We start from the raw sequence: 14704 nt of genomic DNA, 5'->3' as shown, positions 1-14704 counted from the left end.
GCTACTGCAAACTCTGGGACTGCATCCAGGCTTGTCTTGTTCCCTAAATAAGCCTACCACATGGGTTAAAGGGCCATGAGAAAAAGCAAAGATGGAAAACTTGGCATTTCATTTATCATAAAAAAACAACAAAATAACTGCTCCAACTATTTGGTTTTGTTAAGTGAAGCAGTCCAGGTCGTGTCCCATGCAGTGGGGTTCTGAAAACGACAAGCACGATCTGCAAACAGGGGATCAGGAAGATGTAAGCAGACTGAGGACTGTGGACAGATTCCAGTACACCAAAACTAAGATTTTTAGCACCCTGCTGCTTGGAGTGCCCTCTGTAACATCCCTGGGGAGTTTCAAGGTTTCACTGCTGGCTCCAAAGAAAACTGTGATGTACACTAAAAAATGTAAATAGTTATTACACAGTGCTCAGTTACCCTCTCTACGTGCTACCAACATCCTGCATTCCTCTGCCTTCTGCACTGTCACACTCCCTGCTTCCAGTTCATTTTGCATCCACAGTTGACTGTGACTCTGGAACTTGTTTTATTCTCGGCATTATCAGTAATGCACATCATAAGGGTCTCTACAAACCAACTCCTTTTCTCCTCCCTCCAAGAAGTCCTGCCCTAAAAAGCGTGCAGCTGGTGAAATCACCTGCAGAGCCTGCTGAGACATGAAGACAATGGTATCTTCAGCACCTTAAAGAGCTAGAAAGCTCTGTGCCTCGAAGTCTGTCTTCACTCCTTGGAAAATACTATCGCAGGTAGCTAAGAGAAGATGGAATGGGAGGTCCAAGAGGTAGTGCCAGGATCACCCACTGGTCCCGTCTATTCTCCTAATCAGCTGAACAGATCCTTGTCTGAAATAAGTCAGAGTGAAATCGAGACTCTCAATTTATCCAAATAAGTGGGCTCCTACTTCCTATGTAGAGTGCTTGTAGCCCATTCATTTCAATGGGACATTTTGGAACCCAATTAGCGGAGAGCGACCCTTATTTGTGGATCCAGTCCTGTAATGTAACACAGCAATAACCAATAGATTTCATTTCTGCTTTTATTGTACCCCATACTCCAGAAAACTCACCAGTGAGGTAAGTAAAACGCTTGCCTTGAGGCAATGACACCCCACAGGAAGTTTGCGACTGAGCTGGGAAGCAGAGCCAGGCCTCCTGTATCCCATTGCAATGGCACCAGGCCATCCAACTGACCCCAAATGGTGTTATGCAAATTGAGGGTCCGTTCTGATATTCCTCTAGCCCTCATCCACTTCCTAACGCTCAGCCAGCCAACACCTTAATACTGATCTCCTTTCTGGCAGCTTCGAGTTGTCACAACCTCTCCCTCAGTTTGAGGCAACGAAGTGATACTCAAAAGCAAGCAGCATGAATTCTGCTCGGTGTAAGATCCAAGCTAGGCTCAGAGCAAGAAGCATCTCTGTCCGCGTGCAAACAGTGTTTAAAAAGATTAAACACGAAACTAATGCCTCTAATCCAAAGTGCTTGGTGGGCACAGACATCTTGCTGAAAAGAGAAACCATGGATGATGCCAGCTGTACGGCAGGCCTGAGCCACAGGTCCTAATCCCACATTCAACGCGCTGGCATAGCTCCCTTCTAACATGACTGATTTCTTGCTGTCTTGTTTAAAGAAACTGGTAAGACTTAAGGAATAGTATGATCAGCTAACCAATATGTTAAGCCATGTGCTTATATATAACTGCTCAACTCAGCTGCAATTAGCCATATTCTATCATCATGTTTATAAAGCAAAATGACATGTCGAGGAGCATGTGTTGCTTATAAGATGATTTCTAAGGTGAAGAAGGCCTCTGGCTCATACTGCATCTCACTGTCTCACTACATATCTTAGGCATGTATATCATTTCTTAAGTTCATGTCTCGCTGTGGGGGTTAAAAAAAGAGAACTACACAGCTAGCAGAGCAGACTGCAAAACCAGTTCCAGTCAAACCTCAATGCATTATGCAACACAAATTGTATTATTTCTATCGACACAGCATCGATGTGTTTTTTTCCTTTTAATAAAGAGAATTACAGAGCACATGGCTGGTGCCAGAAGACACTATGATGCTAAGGGCACTTGGTGTCCCCCTGATCCCCACAGGCATTTGGAAGGAACTCCATTTCCCAGTGAAGTCAATGGGAAAATCACTGCACTTCAAGCAATCTTTAAGTCAACAGGAGCCCTGCCTGAGCAGGACTGAAAAATCAGAAAGCTTTGGAACCCCCACTTGGCTCTGGATGTGTGGCCGCAAGACTTTCTTGTACTTCATTAAAACAATGATGCTGTGGTAATTACAAATAGCGCTCTCTAGTTTGCCTTTAAAGAAGCCTGATACCTAATTTACAATCTGGCAAAAGGATTCCCAAACGAATCACGTCAGAATTTGCATCAATTTTCCCCCCGATGTACTGACTTAGGAGCATGAAGCTGCAGGATACGGTGTTTCAGATCTTAGCAAAGGAAATGGGAGTTTATGGGTGCTTAGAGCCTCACAAAATGAGGCTTAGAGCAGAAAGCTTAGAAACGGTGGTTCTTAGTTTAGAAATTGAACATTGCTTGTCACTAAGCGAAGATGGAGGATGCTGCACGGAGCCAGATTAATGCAGCTCTCTTTTTAACGTTTTAATAATAAAAAAATGTTTTCATGGCAGCTGATCAAGAAATTTCTCTGTAATCTTTTATGTACTGACAACGTATCAATGATGGGTAGAAAAACTCTTGCAATTAGCCTTGGTCAATCCATTAGTGTAGCTGAAATTGTTCTTTTTTGTCAAACTGGCAATTTTCCACTGGGTCACGGAGGATAAATCACAGAGTTCCTGTCACATTCTGCCAATATGGGATTACTCTTCTCCCTAAATAAGCATGTGGAAAGTATCCTAAGACTACTGTTCTTTTATATTTATCAATTTGTACTTTCGCATTGCCATCTCCCTCCCAAACAGTTTAGGTACAATCTCCGCTGTATGCAGTCTTAGCACAAACCCTTCTAGATGTCCCTTTGATGTGCATCCAAAAAGTACAGGTCCAAGCCTTCTAGTACCAACAGCAGCAGCTGAGGAAATTCTCATTATCTTTTTTTTCAGGAATTCAGCGTAAGGTACAATAAACTGAAATGGTCTGTCTTACAAATCGGTCCTAGAGCCAGAAAGCCCAAGGCAACGTCAATCTGTTTGTTTGATCTTCTTTCTGGCTGATGCAAAGTATGCCCTTCTGACATCCAACTGCAGAGATAGATGTCATTAAGTTTTCAACTTTGATCTATTAAAGGAAATATAAGTAGCAGCCTGCAAGATCCTGTTTTGTTTAGGTTTTTTCCCTTTACCTAGGTGCGATCAACCAGCTGTAAAGGAGGAGGAGTATTGCCTCTGTCTGTCCCAGGGAAAACACAGGACACGTGGCACTGGAACATCCTTCGTGGCATTGTAACATCCTTCGAGGGCCACACCAAAAGCCACAAAGTCAACAGAAGATTTTTCAATAGACTGAGCTCTGCAGCAATCTTCACGCTTCCCCATGACAGTATACTGTTAATTTAGAACGTTTCTCCACTTAACAAAAGCTGCTCTGCTAGTTCTTAATCACAGGCCGTTAAATTCGCATGGCCTAAAGTGACCCTGTGGTTGATGCCCTTAAACCATGCAAAGAAGCACACTCAGCCCTGCATTTCCCCACGCAGGGAGATGGCTGGGGGAAAATCTGTTCCCAGCAGGAGGCAAACATAATAGGTGATGAAATGAACTCTACCTCCCACAGGACAGATGGGAGAGGTGAAGCGCGAGGAGAAAAACCACGCTGCTAAGCCAAAGAGAACTTCACAGGCGGAATATAGGAAATGCCCCCGTTTCGGTGATTTAGTCTGTTAGTAGTAAAACTGTACTCTGCACGCTACAGCTGCCTACTTCCTGGGATCACGCATGCTTTCTGTTTCAAATAGGGTCAGACTCTGCTCTCCGTCACGCCAAGGAAACTCCGTCGCTGACTAAGGATCCCAGCCACAGCAAATTAATATAAGACCCTGTTTTCTGATATAAACAGAGAATTTCCCTGTCGCCTTTACAGGGCTTTCTCTTTGTATCGGACATGCAGCACTGGGCCCTGACAAATTGGCCTGGATTCTCTTTTTTGAATACAATGATAATACCACTCCATGTTGGGTAGTGTTTTTCTTTAAGTAATATGCCAGATGGTCTGGGGGTGTGGTTTCTAATTTTATGAAGGGGGTTATCAGTCATCGCTGCGCTACAATATAGAGACCAAATCTGTCAGAATAGAAGAAAAACCTGCCCACTCTGACTTACAAAACTTATTTTTCCAATTAAAAATATATGCTTTGCATTGCAGGAGAGAAAATGACTGTTCTCCCTTCGTTTTCCACAGATTCTGCCTTGTTACTCAGGGATCTCAGACATTTTCTGCATGCATGCCTGATCCTGCAAACTCTTCCCCAACAAGATCATTCTTAATTCTCAAGTCCACCCACTGAGTTTAAACAGGGCTACTCACATGCAGAGGGACTGGCAATACCATGCACTAAAATGAGGGAGAAAATAATCACTGGAGTGCTTTTATTCTGGGCCTCAGTTTAAATCAGTATATGCTATAAAACAGAAATACATCTACTGTATAAGCCCTGGCTGAACTAGCCCTTCCCTAAATGCAATTACAGCCCCAAGGAAACACATTTCACACATTTCAGAAATATCACCTTTCAGTGACAACTAGAAAACATTTGATTTGCTAATCCAAGCCAATACTAAATATAGTAAACAGGCCCGATCCTGTTTACTGAAGAAAACATGGTAATTTCCACGTTCGATTAGTCACTCTGACAAACCCTTAATAGGAATTACTCATGACAGTAAAGGCTGCAGGACTGTGCCCAGCAGATGTAAATGCGGGTAGTAAAGACCGATTACTCGCTACAAGGATCCAACCCTGCCTGAGTAGCTCAGAAAAGGAGCACGCAAGCAAGAACAGGGTGAAAGGCTGAGTATTTTGGTCTTATTTTTTAATGTTGTTTGAGTTCATGTCTTAAGGCATCACTGTTTCATGTTGAAATAGTAAAATATTTATGATGTGCCTTGTTTCTCCAATGGTTTCTAAACTGACAAATTGCACGAAGACAGCAAAATGAAATGGCAAACTTGTGGCTGACCTCCTCAATTTTTCATCATGCACACTCGGGTTAATATTTGCCACGAGTTAAATAATTATTTTCTGAAGTAAATTTCTATCCTCTGTTACATCTACTAATTTATTCAGCTCCTGCCGTTGCTCCACTTCTCTGCTTGATTCTCTTGCAATGGAGCCATGTGAACTTTTGCTCCCCTTGTAAGTGGTATTTAAAAATGAAGCATGTGCTTGTTACACTGGGGTATTTGAAAAAAAAAAAACAAAAATCCTGTATTCTGGTAGCTACAGAATACTGACTCGAACGCAGAAGAACCATGCAGTATTTTAAAATGCTAGCGCTCAGATCCAGCCCTTCTGCAACAGCAGCCAAGCCTTCCACCGAGTTCACTGGGAAAAAGATTTTAGCAGTAGTGCACTTGTCTGGTCCAAAACAGTCTTCAGTGGGGAAACATGTATTGCATACCCCTTCCCTGTTGTGAAAGCATCATCTTTCATTGCAGCGATAAGCAATAATGATGAAGCACTGCTCTCCAAAAATATTAAACCGATGCCAATGAATCTGGTAATTAGTAATTAGCCTCTATGGTAAAGTGTTGTGCAAGAGAGAAATAGTCCCCTTTTCAGTGTAATGGGAAACTGTTTGCTCCCTAACCACATGAAAATTGAAAGCTATGTCTGCGAAATACTAGTTGCTAGCGCATTCCTGCTCATTAATACCGTGCGGTACAAATAGCAGCGAGCTAAACTCTAGAAGGATCCTGCCACGCTGAATGAAGGTGGCTGAACCTGGCACAGGCTCTACAAAATACACAGCATATGGTTTAAAAGGAGATGGCCCAGTACCAACGCAAGCAAGAACTCATTCATTTTTCTCCATTTTGTTCCTCAGAAAGATGCAGGTTTCCCTTGGGCACATCAAAGGTGCCGGGTTTATTCTCTCTCAGCGAAGGGAAGAGATCGCCAGGAACAAAGTGCATCAAGTGAAACCAAACGATAAGAGACCCAGTAATACAGTGCTTCCAGATCTGATTTACTGCTGCAACGATCTGTTTGAACTGCACGTTCTCACTACACCCATTTGCATGCCTAATGATGCAGAAAATAACCCTGCACTGTTTTCTCTTGGAAAAAAAGTGTATTTTTAAGGGTAAGCTTCATATGCAGGTTCCTGTTTAAAATCAGTGCGGACGGTTTATTTTCCTTTTATTAAAGCCCAGCACTTGAAGAGACATTACTTCATTCATAAATATTGTTTCAAATATTTTAAATACCTCTAGGACAGTAGTTTAAAGATAACAGAGCAATGCAAGACCAACAACAAACCTTATGGAAATTCTTCTCCGCTGAGGGATGGAGAGGTCTGAAAACACCGAGGGTGGCTCGGTCCCTCTCCACCCTGAGCCCCCCCCCCCAAAGTTTTCATTCCCGTTCGGCCTCTTGGCCGCCGCCTCCCTTTGAAATAAAGCTGCTCTGCCCTGCGCAGCCCGGCTTTTGGGGCCGGGTCCCTGCGCGGGGCCGGTCCCCGGGGCGAGGCAGGCGGGAGGCGTGCGGGAGGCGTGCGGGGCGTGCGGGGCGCTGCGCCGCGGCCGCCCCCGGAGCCTCCCCCCGGGGCGGCGGCGGCCGACGGCGCGGAAGGAAGGAGGACGGGACTAATTTACCTACGGAGTCAAGCTCCAGGAGGCGCTGCAAGTCGCGGATGCTGTGGATCTCGCTGTGCGCCAGCCGCTCGATGAGCTCCTGCGGGATCTCGGCCTCCTTCAAAGACACACACACACGGCGGGTCACCGCGCAGCCCCCGCAGCCCCGGGGACTGAGTGCTTCGGGGCTGGGGGCTTGGGGATTTGGGGGTTTATGGAGGGGGCAGGGTGTTTGCTGGACGTGGCTGGACGAAGCGAGGGAAAAATTCACACGCGCCCCCCCCTCCCCGCTCCACCGGGAGCCGGCGCGGGCCCCGCCGCCCCCGCCTGCGCCCCCGCGGGGGCTGCGCGCCGCCAGCCCGCCTGCGCCGGGGGTCCCCGGCCGGACAGCCCCCCCCTCGGCCCCCGGCCCGGCGGAGCCTGTGCCCGGCAGAGCTGCGCCTCCTCTCCCCGAGCCCCGCTCGACGGCTGGAGACCCACCCGGGGCAGCCGGCTGATGAAGTTTGCCCAAGCGGGCGTGAAGCCCCCCGCGGGCGCCGGGTTCCCCCGCTCCGGGGAGGACCCCACGGGGCCACCGCCATCCTACCGGCGCCCACGTCGCGGCTCCCAGTGCCCAGCAGAGCCGGTCCCGGGAAAAGTTAAGCGGCTCCGTGCAGCGCCGAGCACCGCGCTCGCCCCGAGCGGGGCCACCTGTAGCCGCCCCGGGAGGCGGCTCCGCGCCCCGCTCCGCAGCCCTGTGCGGGCGGGCTGGAGCCCGACCCTTGGTGCCGCGATCCGGGTGATCTCCAAAGCCCGGGGAGGGGCGTTTTGGGGGCCGGAGCCGGTTATTAAACCAACTTCAGCCCGCGGCACTAACGGTGCCGGCGGTCGGCGGTGTGCAGCGCCGTGCGCCGCGGGGGCGGCCGCTGCCAGGCGGCTCCGCGCCCCGCTCTGCTTGCGAACAGCCGCAGCCCGCGGGCACCCGCGGGGCGTGGATACATATATATATATAAAAATATATGTATTTTATATACATATAATTTCTAAGGGCAGCCAGCAGCCCCGGAGCGGAATGCACGGTCATTCCCCCTCGCCCCTGGCATGCGTGAAATGGCAACTCGCTCCCCGCCGCGCCGCGGAGGGGCCGCGCAGGGCGAGCGCTGCCGCCGGGGCCGGGGCGCGGAGATGCCCGCCGAGCCCAGGTGGGCAGCCCGGCCCCCCCCCCCGCCCGCCCCGGCTCGCCCCGACCCCCGACCCCCGCCCGCCGCGCCCCCCGGGGCCCGAGAACGCGGAGAGCCGCTCTCACCTACCTCGGAGACGGTAAAGGACAGGTAGCCAAAACCTATCAGCAAAACGCAAGCCCAGGTCCTCATCGCGGTCTAGTGCACTTTAGACACGGAGGGAAGGCGACGCCGATGGAGGGGAGCTGCAGGCCGGCTCCTGCCGCGCAGAAATTCAGTACCATCCCTCAGGGGAAAGGCGGCGGGGCGGCGCGGGGGTCCTCCGCATCCAGGGCGGGCCGGGGCTGCCTCGGGGCGGCGGTGGCTTAATTACGGCTGTTTGTACGTTCCCCTCGCTACGGGAGCGTGGCCGCTCTCCTCTGCTCCTCTCGCTCGCTCCTCTTGGCTCTTAGGACTAGACCAGCCGGTACTTCTGCATATTTGCTTAGATCAGACCAAAGTGAAACCCAAGGAGTCGATCCGGAGCGCAGCCGAAACGCCCATCACCTGTCTGGGGCGGCTGGCCCCCCCCGGCGGCGGGCGGCGCTGGGGCCCGCCTCCCCGGGACCGGGGGCAGCGCTCGGCTCGCCGGCTGCGCGCCCCGCTCTGCGCGCCCCCCACCCTCTCCCCCCTTCTCAAAAAGGGGGAGGGGGGAGAATTTAAAAAAAAAAATATCTTTATTGATACGGATCGAAATGGTTCTCTTGCTGGGAATGGTCCCGCTTTCCCTCCCCGGCTGGGGTGAGGTTAAAAATAATAATTAATTACGAATAATAGCAGTGGTAAATCGGAGCAATATTGCAAGATCTCGCGGGCCGCCTTGGTGCAGTTCCTTCTCCACTTTGCACGGGAGAAAAAGAAGGATGGAAAAAAAATTATATATATAGATATATATATATGCAAGAAGGTTTAAATCCCCAGGGGATCGGAGACGAACTGCAAGTCCCGGCGCGGGCGGGCTCCCGGGCTCGCTCCGGAGCGGCGGCCTGTCTGGAGCGTGGCTCCGGCGAGGAGCAGCATATACCGCTCCCCTCCCTGCCATGCGCCTCCCCCGCCCCTCCTCCCGGTACTCCCGGCACCAACCCCACAAACAACAAGTAGTGGGGGCCGCCGCCAGCTGCAGCCCCTGCTCGCAGGGCCGGAGGGGCTCTGCCCACATGGGGGGGGGGGGGGGGGAGGAAGGGAAAAAAGAAAGGGGGGGGCCCCGGCGGAGGGGGCCGGGGAGGGGGCGGCCGGCCGGGCACCCCGGCCCTCTGCGGCACCGGGGCGGGGAGGGCTGGGAGCTGCTGCGCCACAGCCGCCGGGCGGCCGCCCGGAGCCACCTTGTGCCCCTGCCTTTTATGTAAGGCGGAGGAGATCGCCATGACCGCGCAGGGTGGGGGGGGGGTGTGTGTGTGTGTGTTTAATCGCTGGGGTGTATTTTTGCGGGGGGGGGGGGTCGCCTTTTGCAGAAGGAGGGGCAGGGTGGCGATGTTGTGGGGTTTGGTTTTCTTAACGTGGCTCCTCCGCTGCTGTGGCAGCGCAGCCTTCCTTGCGAAGGAGGAAAGCCCCCCTCCCCCTTACAAATACAAAAGCACCCCCCAAAAATAAACAAAGCAGTCCGGGGGAAGGGGAGGGGGGCAGCGGCACCCTCCGCCCTGCGGCACCCGGCTGCGGCATCCGCGGGTGCGGGGCTCCCCGCCGCGGCCGCGGGGACGCGGCGCCCCGGGGCTCCGTCGCAGCCGGTCCCGGCCCCCCGCGCCGGCAGCCCGCCGAGCGGCGGGGCCGGGGCCGGGCGGTGGCAGCTCGCTTCCCCTTCGCATCCTCCCGCCCCGCCGCCCCGGAGAGAAAATGCCCCCCTTTTCCCCGGCGCGGATTGGCACAAGGTGCCTGCTGCACCCTGACATCTCCCTGAACTCATTGTGATTTAAATAACAGCCCTTTCTCATCTAAACAAAGCATCTTAATAGCAGATGCAAAGAATTCAGCTCATCTGAAAATCCAATAGCATTTAAGTGGATTAACTGCAATAACACAACTGAGGAGTGATACTATCCTTCATGGAAGACAATAGACTGTAAATGCACAGCCAGGGAGACTTATCCTTTCATCTCTGAATTTCCTTCAGCATTTCAAAAGCAAATGCTTTCTAGAAGCCCTGAAGGGGTTTGCACGCTACTGGCTTGGACATGCTTCTAGGAAACAACCTGTGCTTTAATGGGCACTTTGCAATTGCATAGAAGTTCCCACCAAAACAGAAGTGGCCTTTCAAGTACGTTTAATTCTCTCTCATGATGTCATGTAGACTTACAGGGTGGTCTCCAGGACCACAAGGGGGAAAAGAGAAAAAAAAAAAAAAAGTGGGGGTTGAAAAGAGAGAAAAGGAAAAGAGATGTAAAAGATTTGGAAGCACTTTAAAAAGGAGAATGCCTTTTTTTTTTTTTTTTTACAGACAGAAAATGCTGAGCCAGTGTGGAGCCATTCTCAAATTCCTCCTGATATTAAAAAAAAAACAAACCTGGTCCGAGTGCCTCACTGCAGCAGACGCATCGCTCGGGCTGTGTGGGCACGCAGCGGGGCAAGCCGCAGGCAGACCAGGGCAGGTCGCTCTGGTGGTTGCCGTCACTTTCTTACGTGTGGGTTGACATTGCAGAAGTAAAAAGTGATGAGTTAAAAAAAAAAAAAGTCTCATCTGCACTTATCATTTGCTGGGGTTAAAGAAACAATTCCTGCGGTCTGTGTTGTCATAGTAATAAAAAAAAAATGATAACGAAACAGATTCTGACAGTACCGGCTCGCCGAGCATTTACTCCTCTCCTTCCTTCCTTCCTTGGCCAGCACGCCTGGGATCAGAAGTGCTGGGTATTTGTAGTTCTTTCAAGTGGTGCTGCACTGCGAGAGCCAACATAGAGATAACTCCTGGTCTATCTATTGGTTAAAAAAAATCTATGCAGTTTTGATTTTTCTTATATTTCCCTCATTTTATGGGAAACATAACGCATCAGCATCCGTTTAAAATCTGTCATTGTGGACCTCAGATAAGCATCTTTCCTCTGGGTCGAGTTACACTTGGAGTAGCTTTTAACATTAAACTGCTTATATGAATCATTGCAAATATTTGATAATAATGCAAAATATGTAAGATCCCAGAAGAGACCAAAGACCCGGGAACTTAAATAAAACTCACGCAGATTCTGCAACCAACTTTATATTGGGTTGTCTGTCTGTTACGAAACACATTTTCTCATCTATTGTTTGATCTGGAAATGCATTTGTGCGGTGCCAGTCCTCACAAGCATGCAAAGATACGTCTGCGTGAAAGCCATCACACGAGCGCATCCTCGCCTCGGCGTGGCACCTTCCTCCAGCCGGCAGGTCTATTAAACACGTGCACCAAACACGAAATACCATCTTTTATGTAACACCTACAAACCACACATGTGGACAGTGGCAGGATGGTATTTGTATTTGTAGTTTAAAAGAAAATCAGTACAAAGAGCAGAGCACCAGAAAATTAGGGTTTGCACTTTTTTCTTTACCTGAGAGTCAACGAGCAAGATACTGCGTGTCTAATTTAAAGCACGTACTGTTAGAAGTCCCTCAAATGTCAGGAATTATAATAGAATTATACTATGACAGTGTGTTGAGAGGGAGGATTTCCAGGGTTTGCACAGCACTTGGCATGGGGGAAGGGATGCAGAAGCTCCTCGACACAAGATGGAACTACTTCGGTGGCGCCGGTGCTTTCTGCCGGCGGTGACGCGCGAAGCCAGGGTGCCCCAAATCAGGCTTCCAGCACCGGCTACAAAGCTCATTTAAATCTCTGCTGGCTCCGTTATAAATACAGGTCAAGCCACGTAGCGGGACCAACTCATGTTTCAGAGAAGCGTGCCGGGGCTGCGATGCGTGAGAGCAGCGGGGCCGCAGGAAGGTCGCTGGGAGAAGCGCGGGCCGGGGCCGGGCAGCAAGGCAGGCGCTGCTGTGCTCTGGAGGGGGCTGAAGCCAGCCAGGGCACTGGGCTGGCTTCAAAATGGTACCTGCAACCCCTGGCAACTATTTCAGAGGTCAGGCTGAAATGTTGATGCTTGCTTGCAGCTTCTGACAAGCCTTACAGTTGCAAGAGGAATCATTTCATTGCAATCACATTCCTGCTGAAGGAGTCTTGGGAAACTTGTCTGAGTCTTTTTCAGGCTTGATTTTAGTGGGGATTTCACTTCATTGATAATCACGTTAAAATTAATAAAACAGAATGAGTTTGGGTAAGGTTCTTTTTGGAAAGGTGGCCTGCTTTTATTGTAGTGGCTGTTTGGGGCTGGCCAGAGTGGTTCGGTATGCCCTGCGGGACGCCTCCTGCCACCGCAATGAAACGGGACCAAGAGCCGAGAGTCCGGGCTGCAGAAAGGGACCGAAAGAAACACTCTCAGTGATTTAAACCCGCGCCATGCAGTGCCAGTGCCGCACAGTGTAATACGAAGGATAAAAAGTCAGAACATAAAATGCAGAAAGCTAGACAGGAAGCTCACCCACTTTGGGTGGTTTCTCTCTGGTTTTGAACTTTTCTTTGTCCTGTAGTTTCAGAGGGGCAGGTGCCCATGGTGGGGGAAGGTCATCTTGCCCCTCGCTGCGCGGTTGCTGCCTGCCTGCAGATACAGGCACACAGCTGGTGCAGGTGCAGGTGGAGTACAGGCAGTGGATTGCAAATGCAGAAAGCGCTGATGGCAGGCAAACAGCTCCCTTTCCTGAAACCTGGCCCAAAAAGAGCAACAAGGAAAGCTGCGAGGAGAATAAGCACGGCAGTTATTATTCCAGCTGGTACACCTACAAACATTATTTCCTCCTTTTCCAGCTCTTCCTTTTGGATCCTTGCACTGGCTCCATCCTTCTGGCTGAGCTTTGTTTTCTTTGACACTGTTGCTGGTGGAGCTTTCCAGATGCTTTCACGGTTGATAATTTTCTTAAATAGTCATAAGATGCAAATCTGCTACAAGCAGAGTGAGCAGAAGGGGCTCAGAAAAGTTTTGTGATGTCCCTGCCCCTGAACGCAGAGGGTAGCCGTGGCCTGCGCCACCTACGCGGGTTGACGCTTAAAGCCACAGTATTTCTGGAGAATCTTTGCCCTCCTATGACTGGGACAGGGTCCCACCAGCGATGATCCTCCGCCCAAAACTGCCCCTTTGACCCCAGTGGGGGTTAGACCCACCTCTCCCTGGAGAAATGGTTTGGTTTAATAGCAAAGAAAGACAGTTAGTAACACTCTTGTTAAGGTGCTCTTCTCTCCCCCCTGCCCCGCTGCGTCTTACCCAGGAGGTTCAGCAGCACAACTGAAAGCGAGGGGCTGTTTGACCTTCCCCGCTGCAGGAGCCACTGCTGAGTGACACACAGTTCACCTTCAGGGCTGGAGTACGAACTGGCAGCCCTGCCAGCCTGGGTAGCAAGATACCATGTTTAGGCATCAAACTAGGGCACTTGCATACCAGCACAGGCCGCTATTTTAGTGGGTATATGAAGTTGCTCCCTGCTCTCCACTCCTGTGGGACAATGGAGCTGCTGTGAGCACGGGATATCCTCTGCCTGGTGGATAAAGCTATTAAAAATGGGCTGTGTTTTGTTAGTAATATTTAGTTCATCCAGCTGAGTAACTGTAAAAGTACCAGCCCACTTAAGGCATACTGGTGTACGTTGTAAATGCAAGCAGTACGCCCAGGGCTCGGCCGCCGGGGTCCTGTGCGTGGCGTGCTCACGTCTCCTCAGCAACGTGGGTGTAAAGCTCTTCTCCTCTGACTCAAATCAAAGCCAGTCGCAGTGATTCTGTGGAGACCATCCAGGATGTAACTCAGCCATGCTAAGTACCATAAAATTGTGATATTATTCCTCATTGTTTGTAGCTTGGAAGCCTGTAGAGGCCTAGCTTGGAGCAGTCCATTTTATTAAGCTCCATCCAAACGCAGTGAGATAGTTGTTCTTCTGAAGAACTCGTATTCTCCAAGTGCAAGTTTGTGTTCTTGTATCCATGCAACCTTGTTGCTCCTACAACATTACACATTTGTCCTGTGAGATTCCCTCCCTTACAATAAAAACTCAGGAGAAACATACACACATTTTCAGCTCTGCACACACCAGAGACTGCAGGATCCAGCAGTACCCGAAGGACAAAGGAGATGTGAAGGCTGATGTAGTGGAATCGCTAATTTATTTCAAACTGCAGATATTTGTAATGGCTGTGAAGTTTCCTAATTGAATTTCTGACCCTTTTTGTCACAGAAACCCAGTTAATACAGGGAAGGAGAAAAGCAAACAGAAGGACTGATTTGCCTTTTTTTTTTTTTTTCTTTATTTTTTTAACAGAAGGTCCAGTGCAGAGTTCTGTACATTTTTCTTTTCATTTTCTTACACCTAGGAATAGAGCAGCCTGGTCCTCACACGGCCTCAGTGGTTGTGCGTAGTTCAAAGGGCCATGCATGAAGGCCTCAGTGCAGTGCAGTATCTCTCCAGAGGGCTTCACGGAGCCCACCTTACCAAAGTCCCCCAAAGCTAATCCCCTCTGAGCGATTCCATCCTTTCGAGGCACGCTGTTATACACAGACCCACTAATGGTGGTGGCCAGACGAGAGCAGGCAACCTATGTTGTGTCGTCTGTTCCTCAGCAGAAATTCCCAGGGAGTTCAGTGCTTTCCAGCTGCTGATTCTCAATGCTTTGTACTTACGCGATTTCTTACTAAAAGCTGACAAAGATCCTCTATAA

At 50.2% G+C, this 14704-nt stretch overlaps 1 protein-coding gene across 5 annotated transcripts in view; it reads right to left on the bottom strand.

Moving 5' to 3' along the window:
* The window catches only part of PDGFA (platelet derived growth factor subunit A), a 37247-nt gene extending 28258 nt beyond the window's left edge, over positions 1–8989 (bottom strand). For 4 of the 5 annotated variants that reach the window (XR_010374610.1, XR_010374611.1, XM_064461686.1 and 1 more), the window contains exons 1-2: positions 8074–8988; positions 6806–6902 (exon numbers count right to left, since the gene is read on the bottom strand). Coding sequence is in view for 3 of the 5 variants with exons in the window: in XM_064461686.1 (XP_064317756.1) it covers positions 6806–6902; positions 8074–8136 (160 nt within the window). In the remaining 2 variants the exon portion in view is untranslated. Of the gene's footprint in view, positions 1–6805; positions 6903–8073 lie in introns of all 5 variants that reach the window. The other variant, XM_064461685.1, reaches the window with a different exon arrangement.
* Positions 8990–14704: the final 5715 nt, after the last annotated feature.

The sequence above is a fragment of the Phalacrocorax carbo genome, chromosome 10, assembly GCF_963921805.1.
Source record: "Phalacrocorax carbo chromosome 10, bPhaCar2.1, whole genome shotgun sequence".
In the NCBI taxonomy this organism is placed as follows: domain Eukaryota; kingdom Metazoa; phylum Chordata; class Aves; order Suliformes; family Phalacrocoracidae; genus Phalacrocorax; species Phalacrocorax carbo.
This window is presented reverse-complemented; position numbering and strand designations above follow the sequence as displayed.